General features: G+C 47.8%; 1 protein-coding gene across 13 annotated transcripts in view; it reads right to left on the bottom strand.

The window, feature by feature from the left end:
- Positions 1–9,827: 9,827 nt before the first annotated feature.
- DLG3 (discs large MAGUK scaffold protein 3) overlaps positions 9,828–23,705 on the bottom strand; it is a 52,966-nt gene continuing 39,088 nt past the window's right edge. For 5 of the 13 annotated variants that reach the window (XM_023634284.2, XM_023634287.2, XM_023634291.2 and 2 more), the window contains 10 exons: positions 21,842–22,018; positions 21,522–21,597; positions 20,614–20,713; positions 16,912–16,953; positions 15,531–15,581; positions 14,906–15,007; positions 14,134–14,306; positions 13,629–13,738; positions 13,195–13,286; positions 9,828–12,091 (listed from right to left, as the gene is read on the bottom strand). In XM_023634284.2, the coding sequence (XP_023490052.1) occupies positions 11,985–12,091; positions 13,195–13,286; positions 13,629–13,738; positions 14,134–14,306; positions 14,906–15,007; positions 15,531–15,581; positions 16,912–16,953; positions 20,614–20,713; positions 21,522–21,597; positions 21,842–22,018 (1,030 nt within the window). In that variant the 3' untranslated portion in view covers positions 9,828–11,984. Of the gene's footprint in view, positions 12,092–13,194; positions 13,287–13,628; positions 13,739–14,133; positions 14,307–14,905; positions 15,008–15,530; positions 15,582–16,911; positions 16,954–18,681; positions 18,728–20,613; positions 20,714–21,521; positions 21,598–21,841; positions 22,019–23,705 lie in introns of all 13 variants that reach the window. The other 8 variants (XM_023634286.2, XM_070258719.1, XM_070258720.1 and 5 more) reach the window with 3 other exon arrangements.

Below are 23,705 nucleotides of genomic sequence, written 5' to 3'. Positions count from 1 at the left end.
TGGGGGGCGACAGATAATAAACTAGTACCTAAATAAATTAAATATCAATCCATTAATTAGCAGACTCTGGGATGATCATTCACCCATTCAGTAATTATACTATCTACATTTTTCCTATTTTTTTCACAAAGATATCATGAGTGACTTTGTCAATGCCTTGCTCGAATCCAGATACACTCTGTCTACAACAGTCCTCTGCTTTACCCATTCACATTTACTAAGCTCATAAGTGAGCTTAGTCTGTCTTGAGCTTTTCTTAGGTAAAGGCTTTTATGAACCTGTTGTGATCACTAGTTCCCTTCTAGGTCTCATGCAAACCATCCCTTCCCATAATGTATTCTAGAAACTTGCCTGTGATTAAGATGAAACCTACCTGTCTAAAGCTTGTGATATCTATCATCTTCTCTTTAAAAAGGAGCATATGTCCTTATGTAGGCTTCCAGCATCTTTCTTATGCCCCATGGTGCCCCAAAGGTTACAAACACCAGTGCAGTGATCTCATCTACAGGTTCCCTCATCGTCCCCAAATATAATTTGTCCGGGCCAAAAGACTCAAAATCAGACAATTTGTTTCCTTGCTGTGATCCTCAGTTCCCTCTGCCCAATGTCTGCTCGATGCTTTCCAGCCTGACGTACAGAATTTGTAGGGTGGAGAAGTCAAAGCAAACTAGGAATGGAAGAGGTTCTCTCTATCTTTGTGGTCTGGCAACATTACGCCATTTCCTTTCTCATTTTACACGCTGTGGTACTATTGGAATTCTTTTTACATGTGCTTGTATTATGTTTATAATTTTAAAAGCTAATTTTAGTTAAAACAATACATACTATCTGCCCCAACTTGCAGACTTTAAGGTCTCCTTCATTTGCTTCTTGATGCCAACAAAACTGAAAACAGCCTCTTTTTCTTACTCCTAGAATTAACTCACTTTGGGTCAGGCCTTCCTGATACGGTTTTGGCAGTTCCATGTTACTATTTTAAATCCATCCTTGGTCAGATGCCCTTCTTTCCACCTTTTCAATGTCTCATTATCAAAGAATTCTCTGTGCATTTACATCATTTTCTTTAAATACCTTTCCTTCTACCTCTTCATTAAAATACTTCACAATTATGTGGTCATAATTTAGTTTCCAGGCCTTTCAACCCTTTTGGGAAGGTGGCCAAATAGAAAGTGCAAGGAAACTAACAATTAATGCATACCTACCAAGCGCTAAGCATTTCACATGTGCTATCTCATCTAACTGCCATGACAACCCCGAGAAGGAGGGAGTGTCCTTCTGTTGCTCTTCCTTCCCTCCTTCTTTCTCTTTCCCTCTCTCCCTTGTCAGTCCTGTGGGGAATTGACCCTCAGAGAGTTTAAGTAATTTAACCAAGGTCACACAGCCAGAAAATGGCAGAGCCATGAGTTAAAGCTAGATCTATTGGAGCCCGCTCTTTCTTTGCCCTCACGCCACTTTTATTTTCTCTAATCGTTTGAAGTCTTCTTTCTTGAATTCTAGGGCAAAATACCTTACCACGTCTGGCCTTATGCTCTTAAAAACTCTGAGTTAATAGTGTTGCTCTTCAAGTTTCCATTTCACCAATCAGTTCTTCATTATTGGTCAGAATTAGGTCATGAAGAGCAAACAGTCCTTCTTGTTGATTTCTTTACTTTCTGAGGGGTAATACTGTCAACAAGACAAGTAAAGAATTTCTCAGTGTTCTTCTTTTAGGCCAATGAAATTTATAGCAGCACTGGACAAAGTCCCTCATTGCTGCTGGATCTTGCCCTGTGCCATTTTTGTAAGCTGCACCAGGAATCCTTCATTGGTTCCCCCACTTTGTAGGGTGCTATGTGATGTGCTAACACTACATGACTCCTGCTCCTTTCTCCTTTTAACCAAACTCTGCAGAGGGCTCTGTCCTTACATTTGTGGGTTTCTGTGCATATAGCACAATGTCATCTCCCATTCTCAAAGGCGCCTTTCTTCTTAACAGTGTGCTCCTCCCAATTCCCAAATTCCAATTGTTTCATTCCTCCAAGTCTTAATGATACCTCTTGGCTGATATTTATTACCTTGAGTTAAAATGTCAAGTTTACTTTGTAATATTAGGTTGAACCATATGAAGTTGCCATTTTTGTAGGTCAAAAATGGTTGAATATTGGCAATTTCATATCGCTCAACCCAATGTATGTGCTGTGTATTGATGCAGAAACAACTTCAGCCGTAAGTTCTATTTATGACTCTCCCCAGACGTATTCTTCTGTGACTAAATGGGCACCTCTTCCAGTGCTGTTCTCGTTGTCATATCTGATATCATCCATAGTAATTGATTTTATAATATTATCAGGACATTTTCAATTTAAAGTTCTCTTTATCAGATCAGCAAGGCTCTGGGTAAGCACATTTGTCCCAGTTATCACAGAGAACTCTGTCTCTAGCCAGGAGCCCAGCAATCTAGTATTTTAAACTATGATCCAGACAAGACAAATCCTATTCTAAAATTCCATCTCAATAGGCAGCCATTTCATCTTCCGTATATTCTTTTCTATTCCATAGTACCAGTTTTCTTTTGTAAGAAGAAAAGAAAATAGCACCTGGTCCCCCAAGTCCTTGAATTTTCTGCCCATGACTTCATAGTCCCTGGAGATGATTCCGTGTCTCCTTTGGTGGGGCCACTCATCCCTACAGGAGGTACACTTGTTAGAATAAGAGGTGGAGGAAGGTGGAAGTGGGAAGCATTTGTCTGATTTGATCACTTTCCCACAGCTCTATTAAACTGCAGCGGAAATACATGATCAAAGAAAATATTTATATCATATCTGCATACTTACGGCCCCCTCCATGTTGTCAGTCAGAAAGCCACCAACTCCTCATTCAGTCATCTGTTCATTCATTCATTCATTCATCTGTCCATCCAGCCAATGAATAATTGTGATTTAGACCCAGATCCCGCCCTCAATGAGCTTACAGTCTAATAAAGGAAGAGGTTAGGCTTACACTTATTGTATTGGAGTGATTACAATATCAAAGATAGAACATGAATGCTGTAAGAGTGGGGGACAGTGCTGAGATTCCAAAGGAGGGACTCAGGAAATGCTTTGTGGAGAAGGTTGAACTGGACTCTAAGAATGTATAGGATTTGGCCATAAGGAATGAGGGGAAGGGAATTCCAGGCAGAAAAACAGCAGCATGGCAAAGGCATGTAGTCTTTCTGTACGAGGAACAGGGAATGGTTTCGTTGATTTGCAGCCTAGAGTGCTTGAAGGGGAGCAGTGAGGAAAAGCTTAAAAAGGTAGGCTGGAACCAGATCATGGAGGATCTCGAATATCTGACTAAGGAGTTTGCACTTTATTCTGTAAGCCACTGAAGGAATTAGAGCTGGGCAGGGGTAGGGTCAGAGACAGACTCTAGGAATATTGACCTGGGAAACAGTGGATAAATTGGATTGGAGAAGGGAGAATCTAGAGCAAGGAAGACTAATTTGGAGGCCATTAAAATTTTCCAATTTCACCCTTTTATAAAGCCCCATAGTTTCATTAATAGCACTTATCAGTTTGGAAATATATATTTATTTATATGATTGTTTATGTCTATCTTTTGCTCACTATTGTACTCCCAGGGCCTGACACAGAATTATGTGTTTGTTGAATGAATGAAAATAATGAAGAACTGAATTGGGATAATAGTGGTGAAAACAGTGATGGTGAATGTATGGACTGTTGTAGAGACATAATCAGAGATGACGCAAAGGTTTCAAGTCTGGGTGGGGAGAATGTTATAACAGTGTTAAATATGACAGAGAGGCTGATGAGTATGAGGTCTGTGAAGGTACAAAATTTGGTGACTTGGAAGCCATACGGACTTTTGAGAGCACAGTTTCAATGGAGTGGTGAGGGCAAAAGCCAGGCTGCAAAGAAATGCTGAAATGGGAAGTGGTAAGAACTAGACGAGGCAGCAGAGTCCAGTGGCATACACCCCGGACCCAAACTGCCCTGGTTCAATCCTTCCTTTCCCACTTACTAGCTGTATGACCTTGGGTAAGTTACTTCACCTCTCCATGCCTCAGTTTCTTGATCTAGAAAATGTCTGGAACAACAGTCACAGAGCTGTCGTGAAGAGTCAATGAGCAAATACACACACTACTCTTGGAGTGACACCTGACACACAGGAAGCACCGTCGAACGTTTGCTATTATTACCCAGTACTCGCTTTCCAGCAGGGTTTCGTGTTCCCCTGCACCCACTAACTCTTGACACGTCCTTGTCATTCTCTCCTTCTCCAGATCTCTGCTTACTCCTCCTGGAAAGGCGGCCCACCTAGTACGGGGCAGCCCCAGTGATTCAGGGTTCTTTACCTTCTCTGGCTGTTGGTTTTGCATTCCTCTATTCATCATAGTCTTGACTCTGGTTTTTATTCCCCTTTACCTTCTCTAGTGTTTCTTTTTGTGTCTTCTCTAGATTGACCCAATTCACCCTCAGCGGGGTGAACTCTAGTAGACCCTGGAGGGCGCCTGTGTTGTCTCCATTCCTCTACTTAACAGCAGGGGGTTTTCCCCCTTGACTTTCTTAGGATCTTTTTACCTTTACATTCTGATTTCTTTTTCCGTGTTTTGCATTTTCCCCTCATTCTGCCTAGGAATACCTCAACCTCTCTGATAAGCTAGAATAGAGAGGTAGTTCACAAACCTTTTTACTTCCTCAAGAAAAGTTAAAAGCTGAAAAGCTTGCATTTAATTTCACAAACAAAGCCATCGATTGCTCAGCCTCAAAGACAGACCTGGTACATCACTCCCCACTGGGCGCTGGGACAGTCTCCAGACCTCCCGGGTGACTCTCACACTTGACTGCTCTTCCATGAGCCCCCACCCTCCGCCGCCCTCCCCCGACACCACCCTCACACTGTCTCAAATAGCGCTCCTCGGGAACTACCACCAGGAACCCCTACTTGCCACCAGGGGGCACCTGAACTCTCCTTTGAGGGCATCTAGTGGTATGTTTGGCACATTCATGCCCGTATTTCCCTAGCACCATTTCTTTGTCCAACTGTAAGAAATCAGAATCGGCACCCTCTTCTATCACAACATTTTCTATTTTTTTAAGCTGTCCTGGAACTCTACCCCTCTGCCCAACTGGGAAAAGGAAGTTTGCCCCGTCCTAGTCCACGCATCTCCTATGGATCCTTTGCTCCCCCACAGCAGGCTCCTAGCCTCTGACTACGTGTAGTGTTTAATTGTGTATAAACCTAATGTGCTCATGTGCCATGTTCTTTGGCAGCTGTATTTAAGCCTTCTATGTCACCTACATCACTGTTCATTTGTTCCTTTGAACTGAAAATTTGCAAAAGGCACAAACTGTCTCTTTGAGTGGGATTCAGCATAGTACATGTCCTTCAGAATTCTATTTTATCAGCATCATTAGGAGAGGCCTTAGAGATCCTCTGTGCAACTTGCTCACGTTTTAAGATCAAGACAGTGAGGTCCAGAAAGGGACAGGTCATTCAACAATCATTTATTGAGCGTCTGGCATGTATTGGCTGCTATGAGGGATACAAAGATAACTTGGGTGCAGTCTCAGCCTTCTAGAAGCTTTTTGTCTAGTTGGAGAAGTACATTATGGACAAATAGGTACCATGCAAGGAAGAGCAGAGTAAGTTCAGTATAAACTGCTAGACTGCTGCAAAAGAAGGGAATGGGGAAGCTCTTCTGGAGTGACCGGTGACCTCATCATGGAAAATGACACTTGAGCTGCAGCTTGAATGGTTTCATAGAGATGGGGACTGGAAACATTCTAGACAGAGGCCTTGCCCACAGGTAAAAAAGGCAAGTAGTCTAGATTGGTTTGTAGAGAAACATCAGGAGATAACGCTGGAAACGCAGATGGGGGCCAGGGGAAGGTGTTAAATACTTCCCTCCCCCACATCCCACACTCCTCCTCCACCACGCTGATCCTACTAATCTTACAGGTCTCAACCTGAATGTCATCTTCTCAGAGAAGCCTTCCTTAGGCACCTACTCACAGCAGGTCCCCTCCCTATATTATCATCTATCACCGTATCCTATTTATTTCCTTCACAGTGTTTGGCATACTGTGCAACTATATACTCCGTCATTTACTTCTTTGTTGCCCTCCCCCACTGGACTATGAGGTTCTTGAGAGCAGAGACGGTCTTCTTTGGTTTGCCTCTCTATTTCCAGCACCAAGCCCCACGCCTATCACTAAGTGCTCACCAAGCCCAGCTCTTGTTATTAGTAGTGCAGGGGCAGTGATAACGCAAACAAAGGACTAAATTGAACAGACATTGTAAAGAATCAACAAGTTTTGGTAGGAGATTGGATATGAAGACCAAAGGAGAGAAATCAGCTTTGTGACCTATGTGATGAGGAAAATGGTGGCACTAGGAGGTGAGAGAAGAGTGAGTGAAAGAGTCAAGGAAAAGCCGAAGTGGTACAGAGAGAAATGAAATCGGTGAGAACAGGGACACGGCATTTCCGTCTTTCTATGACATTAAGGCTGGGAAGGGGGTCTCGGAATGTCATGCTTGGAGACCAGGGCTGACCTTGAGAGCACTTGGGAAACTTGTGTTGAATGAACAAATGGATGGTGAGTAAGTGGGAGCAGAGCAGGAAGACTGTTCAGTTGTTGGTGAGAAGACAGCAAAGTGAAAAGAAGGGAAGGAGCTAAAGGAGAAGCAGCGGCTGGAGATGAAAAGGAGTCATAACTGATGGAGTAAGATCCCAGGGGAAGATGCAGGGACTCCAGAATGGAAGCTCTCCACAAAACAAAACACAAAACTCATATTCACCACAGGTCTGGGCCTAGTCAAATCTCTTACCTCCAACGCTGAGCCAGACTGGCACATCTCCTCTTTTACTGAGCACCTACTGTGTGGGACCCTGTGCTAAATGCTGGGCTATGCAGATGAATAAGATAGTCTCCGCTCTCAAAGAGGAGTCGAGAGGAAGACGGATGTAAAAGAAGATAAGGGCAGGAAAATATTCCAAGTGTAGCAAAGTGAGAGGCATCACAGTGCAGCACTTAAGAGCACAACGACTGCAGCCACAGTCTGGGTGTGACTCATAGCTCTGCCGCTTACTAGCTGTGTGGCCTCCTTGTGCCTCAGTTTCCTTAATCTGGAAGATGAAGACAATAAGAACATCTATCGCACAGGGTTGTTTTTGGCAATAAGTGAATTAAAATGCATAAAGCACTTAGTACAGTGCCTGTCACATAGTAAGCATGAAATAAATGTTAGCTGTTACAATGATGACAAGAGTTTTTATAGGGTCTAATGGAACACAAAAGAAGGAATGGTCAGTTCCTATGGGGTGGGAGGGAAGAAAATTCCTATGGGGTGGGAGGTTGCTTCAGGAAAGGCAACATAGGAGAGGAATTCTTGAATTGAGTCTTAAAATATTAAGAGGAGTCATTCAGGTAAGCAAGATGGGGTGGCAACGAGGGCACTTCTGGCAGAAAAAGCAGCAGGAGCAAAGGCACAGGGTTGTGGTGCATTCAGGGAACTTGTGGCTGGAGCAGATGGAGACACAGCAAAAGATGAGGCAGGAGAAAAAGGCCAAGGCCTGACGGCAGAAGGGCCACGCTAAGGGGCTCAGACTTTTCCCTGTGGGTACCAGGGCCCCATGGAAGCGGGAGAGCACTTTCCATGGCTAATTCTCTCAGCTAAGTGGAGGATGATTGTGGGGACAGCAAGGACAATCAGGAGAATATCCTTTTGCATGAGCTTTTCACTGCGAGCAGGCAGGGCTGAACCCCTCTTCTCAAACTGCCCGCTTTCTGGTCCTTCAAAGTGTGCCCGATACTTCTGACTAGAGTGCCGGTGGCAGAAGAGGGACAGGACAAGCAGGTGGTTCATTCAGTCTAACGTGAAAACCACCAGCGGGTATCCGATGGCGCCAACGGGCACAGCTCTGCAGATAAAATCCAGCTGGGGCTTCACTGCTGAGGCAGCTCGTCTATTCTCTGGCAAAGCACATGGTATCGAGACCCTGTTCGCTGAGGGAGGGACGAGGTGTGCAGGAGCCAGTTCTGCTATTTCTTGCAAGTGAGGGGGGAAGAGAGAGGCTTTTGAGGAAATAGGAATTTGAGCTTCAAGAAGTTATTTGCAGTGATAATAAAATGTCCTAGAGGTGCCAAGGAACGGACCGAATGGATAAAAGGATTAATAGAATCAAGGCCATGAAATCCCAGGTGGGCAGAGCAATGAAGGAAGGAACCTGGGGACGCCGAGACCGAATGACTCCTGCCAAGGCGCGGGGAGAGACTGCCAGGCACCCAGGCGCGCTTCTACCTGGGCGCTCACTTGCTGGCTTACCTGGAGAAAGCTACTGGCTCTCTGAGCACCCACTCATCCCATTTCTACAAGGTTTTCTCACATCTTGGGCATCCAGTGGTTGGCACCAAGCAAGCACTGCCTCTGTGGAAAGAGCTCCACTGTCCTTTAGTACTGACCTTTCTGCTCGACCCCAGGGTCCCTTTTCAGTCCCAGCCTTTTTTGCTTGACCTTGACTCGCTCAGGATACTTCCCCTCTAGTCTCTTCGCAGGCCTGCAGCTCAACTCCCACTTTCTTCTGCATCCATATTAGCTTCATGCTTGAGCACAACTTCCACACTTGTTTTGGGCAAAGATTTTACTTTCATTAATTTCTAGAAGCGCTTTCACTATATGATAAAGTTGGTCATTTGTATCTGAACGAATATTTTATGTGGTCATAAGTATCATCCTACGAATGTTTTTAGGTCTGTTAGAGATGGAGAAACCAAGGCGTGATTAACTGTGTTGTCAGCAGCAGAACTAGGGAGAGACCCCAGCAGTGGCTCCTTGAGGAGATGCGCTCTAGCGAGCGGGTCACAGCAGAGCTTAGGGTCAGGGGATGTCTACCTTCATTGATTCCAAGTTGCTCAGTATCTTCCCGCTGGGGCCGAATTTTCTTCAGCTGTGCCTCCTCGAGAAGGGACAGCAGCTGTGAAGACAGAGTCTAACACAGTGTGGTCACAGGCCAGCTCTCTGTTCCCTTTGCACTTAGGAGCTGGATGTCCTTAAACCGTCCCCCGCCCCGGAGCACTCTGTAGACTCCCTTTCGTCGGGGTGCCTTCTAGCAAATGAGAGAACGTGTGAAAGGAAGCACCCTGCAAACTGTAAAGCACCACAGGCAAGGATTCTCCTCCTTTCTGTGGTTCAGCCCACACACATCAGGGTTGCTCATTCATTCAGTCATCGCTCTTGACCTTAATTCCAGCCGTTCTTCCCCACGCTTCTCCACACAAGTTGCAGTGGCATCAGCCATGTCCTCTAAGTACCTGCTCTACGCAATCCTCCTCTCCAGAGGGCGGCAGGGATGACCGCCACCCTGCTCTGCAAACTGGGGCCTGCTCTGGGCCCATCTCATCCTCATTTTCCCCTGAGCTCTCAATGCTTTCTGGAACCACCGGTAGCCAGCTTTCTCTCACCACATTTATTACTGTCTCTGCTGCTAAACTGGCCCCTGCTTTCTCTAACAAACGTCTTTGCTGCAGCAGGCAGCTCCCTTCTGGAAGAATGCCAGCATTTCGCCACCAAGGATGTGGCCATCCCCTACCGCCCCGACCTGGTCGGTGCTATCTGAGGAAGTGTTTGGCGGCTGGGCTGGAAGACTGAGCATCTAACTTTCACAAAGGACCTGTTAGGACCACAGGGGTCTAGAACCATCCAGAGGAATGCCTGACTCGGTCAGCTGACGGTCACTCAGTAGAGAGCCTTTTGGCCCCCAAACAAAGGTTTGCAACATTTTTCCCAGTGCTGTGCCCCCACCCTCCCTTCTCAACTACTTCAAGAAGGTCTCTGAGCCACAGTTCATTGCAACTATCATTTATTAAAAAATATATGTCTCCTTGGAAGGAACACTGGTAAACCAACTAGTGTCATGCTTACTTTGAGTCTTTGCTTTTCTTCCCTGGGAGGGGGAGGGGGTTGAGCAGCGTTCGGACCACGTCACTTACTAACATCAGAGAAATCAGCACTCCCTGCTCGCCCCTCCTCGCCAGAGTCACAGTCGGCCATCACTTTGCCCCTCCTTGCCTTCCCCCAGCGTGCGGCCCATGGAAAGCTGCTGCCCTTTCTTTACCCTCCATCTGGGCCCCACGCTTGACAGTCAGCCTCATACTGGTCGGAGAACTGGTAACACGTTCCTAAATTTGGCTGGTAGGGCTCAAAGCATCTTCAACGTGGCATCGTTGGCACTGGTCGTAACGCGGGGGCTAGGAAACTACTGACTCAACCTTAGGGCCAAGCACATGCCTGCTCTCCTCCCCTGGGTCATGGCTCCAGCATGGAGGCGAGGGAGGCAGAGTGGCTTCAAAGGAGCACGGTGGGGTGGGGTGAGGTGGGGTGGGGCCCGAGCCATCCCTGCCGCCTGCATCTGTGGTCAGAGAAAAACTCCCTTGACCACAATTACTGCCATCTGACTCTGGGAAAAAGCAACAAGGTTTCACATCTCTCCAGTAAGTGAATCTTCACTCTACAGCTCAAATTGACAGCATTAAAGTCTACTTTTTCCTTGAAGAAACAGTAAGCTCCCAGCTGTTGGTGAGGGGCTGGGGTAGGGCAGATGAAGCGGCAGCAAAAAAAACCCAAATCAAACTTCTCATTACGTGGCTGGCCAAGCCCAGTGCTGTCCCACCGCCTAGCACAGAACTGGAAGGCAAGTGACTCCCTGTCCCTGTCGGTGGGCCCCACGAAGGGCCTCAGCTCCGCCCAGCATGTCCCTGGCAGGTGAGTAAAGGGACACTGCAATGCAGAGCCCCAGCTCCTGCTCACGGCTCTCACCAGCCCCATTGCCCCTTCCGCTGACTGGACGGCCGAGCCTGGGCACCTACTCTAGCACCAGGCCCGGCTCCTCCAGAACGTCACAAGCCTTCAGAACACTGTCCAATTGGATTCTACGCATTCACTTAAATAGTAAAAGCAAAACTTGGAATAATGAAAAGGCTGACACAGTAGCACAACATGGTTTTGGTTTAACAACAGCTTAAAAATGAACAAAAAGGAAACCTCTCATGCAGACACATCAGGTGGCATAAAACAATAGGCAATTTAATATGGAGCATCATTAGCCATTCTCTCTCTTTCCGCACAGGACTGACTGCACCTCCAGGGCAGCAGCTGCTTTAGGGTCAAGTCTCGAACCTTCTCATCCCCAGGCAAAAGCCCTTTCTCGCAGGCCGCTGGCTGACCCCCTCCTAGAGATCCCCCAGCTCTCAAGAGAATGACCAAATGCGAGTGCCCGTGGTACAGCACTTACTACCATTTCCAATTCCTCCTCAACCAGTTGGGATAGAAGATGCCATCTGATTGGAATATGAAAATTAAAGCATTTCTCTAATAACACAGTACCATTGATGAAGTCTCCATAGATTTTCTAGTCCAAATGTGTGTGAATATATATATATTATATGAGAGTGTATAATATATATATATAATAATTTCTATATATTTTATATAAATTACATATATATATCTATATATAAATAAGATACTTTCTGTTGCCATTACGTTGCACCGTTCAGAGCTGCATGACTGCAGTACAGATAGGTAGAAATGCCCAGGAGCATCTCATCACGTGGTGCATTGAGCTCACTTCACAAGCCGTGCAGCTGTCCAGAGTCTGTCTTTCCATCAGTCCTCCTCTCTTCTCTTCGCGTCTGCTTGGTTTTTATGAAAACAATGACTCTGATGGATTTGCACCTGTGCTAGCGCTTGGGAAAGGTCCATGCAGGAATGGGCACAGTCACATGATGAGTGAGATGGCATCATCCCAAAAATAAACTAAAACGAAACAAAAATTTAAAAAAACAGAACAGGACTAGAAAACTCAATTTTTTTTGACATAGCTAAAAAAGGGGACAAGAACAGTAGTCATTTGTTCTCCCCATGGGGACAGGAATGAAGAGGGAGGAGGGAAGAGGGACTTGATTTCTTCTGTTCACAAGAGAATGGTTGGAGGGGATTCTTCAGAGTTTTTCAGGGGATGGGACCCAAATGTAGTGCCCAGACTGGTCCTCAATGATTTGTTTGATTTTGTTATAAATCTCTTCCAGTGAGTCACCCTGTACAATGGCTAAAGTGAAGAGGAAAACAGAATTATTACTGTGGTCCACAGCACCCCCCACACCCCGGCAATCCGGCCTGTCCCAACAATCCTACAGCTCATCCCGGCGCAAGATGCCCGCAGGGAGGGTTAGCTTTCCCTAGTCGGCTGTCTGTGAGCCTAGGGCAGCAAGGGAAACTGGCAGGCACTCCAGTTCAAGCCCAGGGCTTGAAGTCGATTTGCTGAGATAGTGAGACTAAGCAGCAATGGATAGGAAAATGTGTTGTTCAAAAAATGTTTATTAAGCACCCATCAGATGCCAGACCTTGCAGCTCATGTCGCTCTTGGCCGCCATGAGGCCAGCAGCTGGTAACTCTAAAGCAGCCTTACTGGAAGATTTGGAAAATCCTGCTTATCCAGAGAAAGAGCTGAAAGTCATAATTTCTGGCAAGAGGCAGTGCTCCTGGGGCCGTCATATGTGTTCTATGTCAGAGGTCAGCCCAGCAAACGAGGACAGGGATGCTAATCGTAAAGGGAGCTCCAAAACCCAAGGTGCGAGGTACAGTTATGAATCCTTTCCCGTTAACCTAGTAGCACCTAACTCAGCATCGATCTACACATATATGTCACTGGACTTTGAAAGGTAAGCAACATATTACATAGAAACCGTCCCAACCTTCCAGGAACTGACATTCTAAAGTAGGTGACCATATAAATGACACACACACACGTGCACACACACGCACACACATGCTGACAGACAACCTGAACACCACACTAAGGAACCATCATCATCAACAAACGTTTATTCAGCACCTAAAACATGCAAGGTCAAGTACTGGCCTGCGGGCGGAGTTGGGGGGGGGGAACAAAGTCATCGAGGGAGCCTACAGTCCAATAGGGACATGAAGACAAAACGAACATAACGATCTAAGGCAGCGTTTGGTGACGGTGGTTGATACTATAAACTGGCTAAACTGCTCTGGCTGGAGGGAACTTGAGCACTTTGGAAAGGCTTGAGCTCAAGAGCATCCAGAAGCTCAGTGCAAGGTGTCTAAGGCTCCCGGAGACGCTGACAGACTAGGTGTCTGGTGGGCCCCCATCACCCTTGGCCGGGCAGCAGGGAGTCTTACCTGTGAAATACTCTCCAAACTCCTGCTCCAGTTTCATGGCTTTGTCATAGATCTTATTTGCTTGTTCGTATGTCTGCCGTCGGTTCATTTCCCTGCCAAAGACACAGAAGAAAAATAGTACCAAGCTAGCTTCTATGTTTTGATTAACAAAGGATTATTCCAGGCTCCCTGAAAATCCTCTCAGCTGCCCTCTGAGAGCACCAGTGGCCCATGGCTCAACGTCTTTCTCAAACCTTCCAGGTGTAAAAGCCCAACTGGGAATACACACATGGGCACTCAAATCAGGAGGAGCCCTTGGTGCCCAGAGCTGGGCTGCAGACTTTCCTTTGAGCTTCCATTGAGTCTCAACCCTACCCAACAAATGACTTTATTTTTTATTTCTTTTCCAGGGCCATCTCCTAGCTGGGGGTGTCTGAGTCCCAGAAAATACTTACATAAGTGCTTCAATGGACTTGGGCTTGATGAAAATGGCAATGGGGTACAGTTGTGCTTGCTGCAGCCTCTTGATAGCGTTGCCAGAAACATCTAAGATGCAGTGCTTGCCCTGAAAAAGCAAAGACTTGCATCAGCCCACGCAGTCCCTGCTACCTAGCCCCAAGCACACCCAGTGGCAAGCCAAACATCCACCTAGGGGGGACCCAGGGCCACCCCGAGAGGCCTAGAAGATTCTACCCCTGAGGGACCCAGGCTCCACATTTTGCTCCTACTACCCAGAAGAAGCCACGTCTCCAGAGGGGTCCCTATTCAGGTGGGTGATGCTCTGGGGTGACAGACACCTCCATCCAGGGGCTGGAAACATGCAGAGTGGGCACAGCTTGGTCAGCAGTGCCATTTGTAGGCCCCATGCTAGAAGGATGAGGATCCAAGCGGAACTTCGGCAGGAGCATTTCTGTGTTCCCTGTGAGGGTCATCTAGCAGGGCCATCTCCTCTCTCCTTACCCTCTCAGCCACTGCTCGCACTGACTGGATGCTGGTCCCATAGAGATTGTCGTTGAACTGGCCAGCCTCGATGAACTTGTTGTCCTGAATGTCCTTCTCCATTTGTTCTCGGGACACCACAAAGTGGTAGTCTTGTCCATCCACCTCATTATCACGTCGAGGCCGGGTAGTATCTGAAAGAAGAAAGGAAATGCTCTGTGGCTCCAGGACAATGACCTGCCCCAGGTCAAAAGAGCTGACTTGCTCCTCTCTCACCTGGGTCCCAGGGCCATTCCAATATTTTTCAGATGAGTGGGGAAAAAAGTAGCTGGGAAGAAGTTTGTCTTGCCTACTTCTCTTCTAACTGCCAGGTCTCACACACAGAAGGCTATTTGCTTTAGCTTAAACTGGACCAGAAAGGTGGAGGTTCCTGGGCCAAGGCCTGGCAGAGGCTGCCAAACGTGGCAGAGGAGCCAGCAAACCTGGCAGAGGATGCCGTCCAGTGGGCATGCCAACACCACTTGGGCTGGGCCCCGCTATTCATCCAGTCATTCCCGACCATCACCACTCAAACTTCTCTCCAAGGGAGCAAGCAGGCCAGCCTGATGTCTTAGTCCTCCCAACCCCATCAGCTTGGGGGTAATCTCTTGCTGCCTAATCTCTTCCAGGGTGTGAGATGTACCCTGTTCCCACAGAAGCCTAGAATCTGGCCCCAGATCCTTTCCATAAAACATCAGAGCAACAATTCCCAGGGCAGAAACACTTCACTCCCAAAGCTTTCCTGGGCTCTTACGTGGCACACAGGATCCAAACTTATGTGGGAACTCTGAGATCAGGTCATCGTTGACTCTGTCCTTCATTGGGCCCAGGATGATCACAGGCCTTGCATAGTGAACTGGAGAGAGAGCAGAGAGATAGTGAGTGAGGCCCCCCACTGAACGGCCTGTTCTACCTCCAAGTCTGCCTAGAACACCAAGGCTCTGGAGCTGCCACTCAGACAAGGCCGAGCGTCTGCGGCCATTCTCGGGCTCCTAACTACAAAGACATCAAAGAGCCTTTAATTTGAGAACATCTAAGTCCAAGGCAAGACTGAAGTCAGAAGCGTCTCTCCTTCCAACAGATTCAGGAGACATCTCTGCAAGGGCACCAACAGCTGAGCAAGGTTTTTTCAGAGCAGCCACCGAAGGGAGGGACCAGGACCTCTCTTTTAGTAGCGGCCACACCCACTGAAATCGACCTTTGCCATCCTTGTAAATCTGTCCTATCCTTTGGAAGGCATCCCAGAAGCAAGTAAAGGTGTGGTGAGGCGTGCACACAGGGTGGCCTCCCCTTCTCTAAAACACTAGGAAGCAGCAGAAGAGAAGGAGGCCCCATGATCACGAGGCTAGCCTGAAGGCAAGACTCAGAAAGGGGCTTACTTTCTTGCCGTGTCACTGGCTCATATGACAAAATAGCATCCTCTTGTCCTTCTGCAACAAAAAAGGAAGACATGTTAGCAGTTTATAATCTGCCTGCCTATGTCCTCATCTCCCTAGAACATTCACCTCACCCCCACCTCTGCCAGAAAACAGCCTTGTCAGTGGTGCTTCCTAACACTTGCCCCGTGGGCCCGTCTGCTTCCCACTGACAAGAAAGCACAGGAAGTCCTTTGCCGTCCCTGAGACAGGAGTCAGGAGTCCTCTCGTTCAGCAAAATATAGCTGAGCAAAGAGACATGACCCAGAAGCTGTGAAGCCTCCACCAAAAACCATCTCAATTTCTCAGGACTTGCTCTTGTAGGTAACGGTCAACTGTGCTTAGTTGCTCTCTTGCTCTGTTTAAGAATCACAGGGAAGCTTTAACTGGTAGAGACACACTGCCATGGCCCCTTGTCTGCAGGCAGGGGAGTCAGGGCACTCATGCAGGTCCCCAAAGCTGCAGCCCAACTTCGCCCTTTTAAGGGTCTACCTATTCCCCCTTCACTGGAAGAAGCACCCAGAAAAGTGGCACAAGGCTGGGCTAAGATCCCTAGTGCCCTTTAAGAGCAATGCTGAGCCCTGCTTTCTCCTCAGGGTAGAGTTCCATATATCCTGGCAATGATGACCTTTTCCTAAAACAGTTGCCAAGCCACTTGGTGCTTGGTGCCTGGAGGTCCCAGAGTGGCTGGCAGAAGTGCCAGGGAAGGCAGCAATATTTGCATCAAGCCCCAGGATGCCTGCTCGCAGACCTCCTCTGAGCCTAAGACTCCTGGGCAGGTTTTACAAGGCCTCCAGCCACAACTCCTGAGAGGCCAGTGCTCCCAAAGTTCAGGGAGTTTGAAGTGTGGCTTCTCTGAGCCAGCGATAGGATCTCTGAAGGAAAACACAGCAGTTACCTGATCATTTAATCCAGCTAAAAGGCAAGGACACCAAGCCTTAAACCAGGAGGTCCTAGTGACCTGGAAGGGCAATTCAGGACAATATCCACAGGAGCCATCTTTCTTTTGATCTCTGAGCAAATCTGTCAAACTGGAAGCACCTATGGCACATAATGCCCATGGCAGAAATGTACTCATTGGCAGCTCACCCTTCCCAGGGCCCCAGGGATGCTTTTAAGTCAGGGCCTGGCCAGAACTGCAGGACTTATACTCTCCTGTAATCCATGGCCTAAACCCCATCCCATAAGCAAAAAATGGCCACAGCATTTCCAGGATCTCAAAGTGTACATGGCTAAAAGAAGCACTAGCCTCTGAACAGAAATGGCAGCTGTGTAATGCTGGAATGAGGATGGCTGGGACACACAGTGAAGCTACATGACATGGGGGAGAATGACATACACTTACTGGAACTGCTTTCGCTGTCACTGGTGTTGGATGTCACTCCCTCTGCAAGCCAACAAGAAAGAGACTCTGATTCAGAACACACCACTGAGAGGTCACACGCAGCACAAAACTCAAATGCTCCAGGAGCGAGACACTGAGCTGCCAACCAAGTCAGGCCACAGGAGGTCTGCCACATCCAGGCTACTAACTGGGAGGCACAGCTCCAATCCTGAGCCCCTGGCCACCTCGTACTTGTTCCCAGAGCCCTGTTGGTCTGCCAAGTCCCTCCCTATACACTACAAGCCTTCCATTCTTTGGCAGCATCCTCTTCATCTGAACCAAAAGAACTGACTTGGGTGGTTTCCAAATCCTATCTCAAAATGCATCTCCAAGGCTCACAATAGGAAAGGAAAGGCAATGACAGTAGCAAAGAGAAGGCCAGGGACCAGGCTGCTCTTGAATTTCCTCCCCAGATAGAGTCTCCAGAGTACAGACTTGTGTGGTGCTCCAGAACCAAGAGGCTAAGCACTGGGCAGGTTGAGCAGTCACCAAGGAACGATGTTTTGACCATTCGGTGGGACCAACAGCCCTCCTGCCACCACTATCTAGAAGGAGGGCCTGGCCTCAGTGGTGGTAGTTGGGGGGGGGGGTGCTCTTCCATCCACCAGAAGACAGACATGTCAAAACACAGACACAACAAACAAAGAACACTTGGAGGACAAGACAGCCCTCCTGTCTCAGACCATTGGGACCTGCCCCCATCTAAGTGTGGGCAGAGCAGCCACACTCACAGGAGGCACAAGGCACAGTTTGGCCCAAACAAAGCCCACCACTCCCAAGACGACAGCCAAATGAAGATGAAACATGGACACAACAAATTATGGAAAGAGACACTGCTCATTTCAGCCAAGATGACACTGTTCCAGACCATGATATGCTGTGGCCCCCTGGAAGGACTGGCTGAGTCGCCACCCATGGCTAGGTCCTAAGCAATCCCCTGAGGAAGATCCTTTACCTTCACGCCTTTATTACTTATTGAAGGAGAGTGTATGCTGACAGACCTCACCCAGCACAGCCAGCTGCCTGTGTGTGCACCTCTGTGCACAGCAGGGACGCTAAGGCCCTGTCATCTAGGTCCCTTCGTTTTCCACTCTAGGATTATTTTCCAGAGAGGAGAGGTCAGTCAGAGTTTTCCTGAGCTAAAGTACTAGATATATATGGTCCATAAATCCTGCTGAGGCCCCCACCAGCTCAGCCCCTTGGAGATGCTGTATGGAAAGCTGGCCCTCGGCTGTTTGCTGAGGCCCCAGACCTGCTGGGACATCCCAGATGCATGTTTGGTAAAGGACTTCACAGGACTCTTGCCCCTAGTTAGAGAGACTGAAACAGTTCATTCTTAAGCCCAGTTCTTTAGTACTGTGTCACTGGGAGAGGAATCCAACCAGCAGGCACCCCTCACCTCAACAACAGGCTAGAGATGAGGTGAGTGGTCATTCCTGGAGAAGTATCCCTTGCCCACCTCCCTTCTAAGGTGGGATGCCAACATGGCTCCCCACCACTTCAAGGTACAAAAGGAAAACACAGACATGAATGATAGGCTTTTATTAGGGTACCAGGGATCCAGAGCAAAAGTGTGACACTCAGAGACACTTGTACTTCCTCCTGCTGTAGTATCATCACAAACACTGCCCTCCCCTCACCCTTTGCCCTCACCCACATCCCCTACACCCCCAACCCCAGCATCTCCACTCATGCCATAAATACAGTTAATGGTGTGTAAGTTTGACTTACTCAGGTTCTTTGCTCCATAATAATCGTCACTTAACCCAGGGAAGTCCTGATTTCACAGACAGCAAGGACAAAGAGGGAGGGAGGGAAAGAATTGGGGATAAGAGAGAAAGTAGAGAAAAAAGACAGGGGAAGGAAGAATACAGAGCCAGGTGAGCATTAGTGACAGAAGTATGAAATACTACGAAGACATCTGACTACAGTGAGGTTAAGAACTGTGCTACAGAAAAAACGTCTCAGGTCAAATAAGACACCTGGACGTCATGCTGCCCAATTTGGTGCCAGAGGGCCTCGGAGTGGACTACCTTTCTGAGGTGGCCTACAGCCTACAGGCTGACAGGACAGGACAGGTAACTTTCCAAGGCTTGGAGCACCTGCTTTGACTAAGTATGTAGTTGTATAGCCCAGGTCTCTGCTTTGCCCTGAAATCACCATTTCTATCTGAGGCTGCATGAAAGAGCAAACATCTACGTGTGGCAGGCAGGCAGAATTACCATCCCACGGAGCTGTCACCCTGTACTGACTCACACTATCCAAACCCTTCAGGGAAGGCTTCATTCAGTCTGAGGTATGGCCTTCAAAGCTGACCTGAATTATGTAGACCACAGGGGATAAGCTCAGCTTCTGGAGAATAAGCAGTAGGCAGTTTCAACTCTTATCTAATGGACAACCCCCCGCCTCAGCTGGGCCACCCACCAGTGAACCCTCCCCAGGCTGGGCTCGGCGCAGAGGTCCTGGGACTCATCTGGTAAACTGTGATGACCTCACCCAGGCCTCTGTCTCAGACCATCTCCTACTGCTCATGAGCAGAACCAACTACACCTAGTGCTTCTTACTGAGCTACCCAGGACTGTGAGTCATAACCTCCATCTGGATGAGGGCACTCTGGGACGTATTAGCTACCACCCCAGACATCAATGACCTATGCATACCATGACCATGCATCAGGCTGGCCTAGAAAAAGGACATTTCTTATCAGAACTAGTCAGTCTCCTACCAGCCCCAACAGCTCAAGACCCCAAGAGTCCTCCTTGTGAGGCAGAAGAGGAGAGGTTTCAATTCACCATGAGCCACATGACATATAGTTCACCAGCCTGACCTGGTATTTAAGGTTAGGGTCAGAACAGTTAAGTTCTAAGGCATATGGTAGAATGAGAATATTTCTTAGGATTAAACTGGTTCTTAAAAGTTCACTTAGCTCAGCTTTATGGCCTTTTCTACCAAACCAGCTTTGTGTTTCTCAACAAATCTTTATTTGGACAGAGTTGAATAATGTCCCTTCTGTGTCAATTCCTTTAAGCAGTAAGGATTTCATTTTGAAAGCTAGCTCTGTAATCACTCTGGGATGACAGCGAGTCTGCTAAAGCTGTGTAGACATCTTGGGTGCATATGCATATGCGTGTAATTCAAGAAGCAGGCCCGACTCCAGGTGCCCAGGGAAAAAAGGCTCTTCTCTTGACATAGATGAGTGAAGTTAAGGGAAAGAAAACACAAGAGGAAGAAGCCAGGAGAGCAACGCTGAGTCCCTAGACCTGGGTCTCTTGAAAACCATTTTTCTTAACCTGACACTGTGGCTGAGAACTCATCACCGCCACAGCAGAGCTCAGCCTGGCACTCTCACTGCCAGTGCCAGGGATTTCCTGGTAGGCCAGCCCTGGAACCAGTTCCACTTCAGAGCCTCCAACATTCTTTCAGAGCGAGGAGCTGGACCAAAAAAGACCCAATGTCTCCCTGTGCAGACCAGTTTCTACCCTGACTCTGCAAATAAGCAGGTAGGTATGCACCCACACTCACACACACACGTGCACACGCGCATGTGCGCACGTGCACACACACACTTTCCCATTTCCCAGTCTTCTCATAAGGGGAGGTGCAAATGAGGACGAGAGGGCGGGACTGTGGGCGGTCTGCTCTCTGTACCCTGCTGCTACTTACGTTCCTGTATGCTGCTCTCCTGGGCCATGTTTTCTTTGCTCTTGTAAAATGGAAACTTTCGAGAGAGGCGGAAACTCTTTTTACGTTTCGTTTTGATCGACTGTGGAAGAACATGAAGATGGAGGGGAAGGACAGAAGAAAAAAAAAAACAGAACAATGGGTTTTAAAGCATGCAAGAAAAACTAAAATGGAGACAATGGTGAGCTAAATAAAAGACCATCTCTCACAAATGGAGTCTATGAGATTAAATGAAAGTTGATGTAAGAGGAAAATTATGTTTACAGGAAAATGTTGTAGGGATGGTAGAGGTTTCTACCTAATCCAGACTCACAGCACTCACTGGTACTTCCTAAAGGACAAAGGTCACTGTAGCCTCCCGGACACATGCCCTAAGGTGCCACTGATACACACAGAGTCATCCACTCTATGTCTCTCTTTCCTCTACCACTAGGAAGTTCTTTGGCCTGCGAAGCTCACAGAAGAAGAGAGGTGAAGGGAGAGAGCCCTCATGCCTCATTCGGTCTAAAGGGCGGTCGGAGCTCTGGGGCTGGCCTTCCTCGCTGGACGATGAGGCCAGGTTCTGTTCAGGGTCCCTCAGCTCCGACAGAGTCTGCAGCCAGGGAGACACCCACAAGTGGTTTCACGTGCTCCAAGCAAGTCAGCCTTCCAGACAGTCCAACTCCAACACATCTCAAGAGCCAGTTACCCAGCGGGGAAGAGTACAGACTGGCCAGAGAGTCTGAGTGCCCTCTCCCTGCTTTCTGAAAAGCAGTCAGTATTCTGATAGGACAGAGCCAGCCCCCTGAAAAAGAGATATTCTTTTGTGCTTCCCAGTTCGCTTAGCCACCAGACAGACTCCAAGCTTCTTACTCCTCTTCACATACTGGCTGACTTCCTTCCCTACTTACCCTGTTCGACTCAATCATCCCTGTCCTGGCATGGAACTTCACGGTTTTCAATCGAGCTCTTTCTTTCTTTTCCACCCTGTTTGGAGTCAGAAAGAGGTCCTGTTACTGCCTGTGTGTGGTCTCAGCAGTGGGATGCAGCAGGCACAGCAGCCACTTTTTGGCTCACTGAGTCATAACCACGTCCTGAGCCCCAGCTCTCTACCAAAAAGGAGTAATAAAGCACATCTGCTGCTCTCAGCAACTTAGAGTATAACGGGGAAAAAGAAACCAGGACCAAGGACAGGGCAAGGAAGGCCTCTCTCGTGGTCATGACAACTCACCTCTTCTTACTGGGGATCACACCAATTTGCTCGCTTTCTCCATGTGGGGTCACCAGTCTTGCCTGCCACCATTCATCATCAGAGGCATTAATGACATGCAGAATGTCACCATAGGAGAAGCTGAGCCCCTGGCTTGGCAAGCAGCTGTCCCGAGTCCGGTCATAATCAAACAGGGCCCTGAAATGCACAGTGAAAGATGAAGTGACCATCCCAACCCTAAACACCAAGAGACTGGCACTCTGAAAGGATGGTGGAGGAAGGTCAACCCAAAGAGTCAGCACAGAACCACAGGCCTCACAGCAGACCAGACGGAATTCTCTGGAAGACTGCATCGTTCTTTCAGCCCCAACATTGTAAATATGTGCCCCCCTCTCAAAGAAACATCCCATTCTCCAAACAAGGGGCATAAGGGAAAATCTTTCACACGTGCCATCTCCTCCCAGCTTTTGGACACAAGGTGGAAGTCCAAAGTGGAACACGCTCAGTAGTCCTCTCCCTCCCCCAACATTGCAGGGAAACAAGTCAGCTCTACCAATGGGCCTTCTCAGTTTACAAACATATCTTCAAAACCTAGTTGAAGACAAGACATAAAAATGTTAACTATGATCCCAAACAATGAATGGTAAATGCTACAGAAACACAAAAGAGAAAAGGGCCCTGTGTCCTGGGGTAGCCAAGGAAAAAGCTGAGGCTGATGCTGACCCACACAACGGTAAAGCTGAAAGGAACCTATGAAGAAGTTTCCTAGTTCAGTCTCTCTCTCGTATAGGGGGAAACGAAGGCTCAGGGAAGAAGAATAATTTGACCTAGGTCACACACCTAACTAACCTGGGACAGAACCCCGGTCCTCTGACAAGACTTGCAGAGTAAAGACATAAAGGGGAAGGTGAGGGAAGGTGGGGAGGGAACTATACCATCCAGGTTTGAGAAAAAGAAGGACACCAGTTTGGTTGCAGCTGGGAGTCATAGGAAATGAGGTTGGAAATAAAGGTCTGGGGCAAATTTTGGAAGGCCTCGAGTAGATCTGATCCAGTGGCTCCTGAATATTGAGAGTAGGGAAGCAACACATCAAAAGAGCCTGAGGAATGGGGCTGGCCCCGTGGCCGAGTGGTTAAGTTCGCGCGCTCCGCTGCAGGCGGCCCAGTGTTTCGTTGGTTCGAATCCTGGGCGCGGACATGGCACTGCTCATCAGACCACGCTGAGGCAGCGTCCCACATGCCACAACTAGAAGAACCCACAACGAAGAATACACAACTATGTACCGGGGGCTTTGGGGAGAAAAAGGAAAAAATAAAATCTTTAAAAAAAAAAAAGAAAAAAAAAAGAGCCTGAGGAACATTAATCCAACCTCGTATGTATGTAACGGGATAATGGCGGGGGAGTGCATGCCAAAGGCAAATTTAAACCAAAGCTACAAGCTCAATCTTTCAGGATCCAGTGCTGACTTCGGCTCTGGTGAAGCTGGTACTTCACACCAGAGTTCCCTGCTCAGGGAAAAAACTCACCTGCATCACAGTGTCTACTTTTCTCATCCACTGGATCTCTCCTCTTATGGAGTCACCACAAATGGGTGATTTCAGTGAGAAGTTTGTATTTTCCTACTTGCAATCTAGGCTCTGCCTTGCCTTCTCCATACTCTCTGGTAACCCCTTGGCACACACAGCCCAGCAGACTTCCCAGAACTCGTTCCAAGACCTCGACTTCCATCTGCAACACAGTGGTCTTTGGTTCAGCTGGAAGCTGCAAAGTAAAATGCTATTTCCCCATGTGCGGACCCAAATGAAACTCAGAACCTGGTAAAACTATAGAGAGTGAAATACCCATCTACTTTTTAAATTTCTTGAAACAGAATCCTTAAGAAATC

The sequence above is a fragment of the Equus caballus genome, chromosome X (genome assembly GCF_041296265.1).
Source record: "Equus caballus isolate H_3958 breed thoroughbred chromosome X, TB-T2T, whole genome shotgun sequence".
Classification (NCBI taxonomy): domain Eukaryota; kingdom Metazoa; phylum Chordata; class Mammalia; order Perissodactyla; family Equidae; genus Equus; species Equus caballus.
This window is presented reverse-complemented; position numbering and strand designations above follow the sequence as displayed.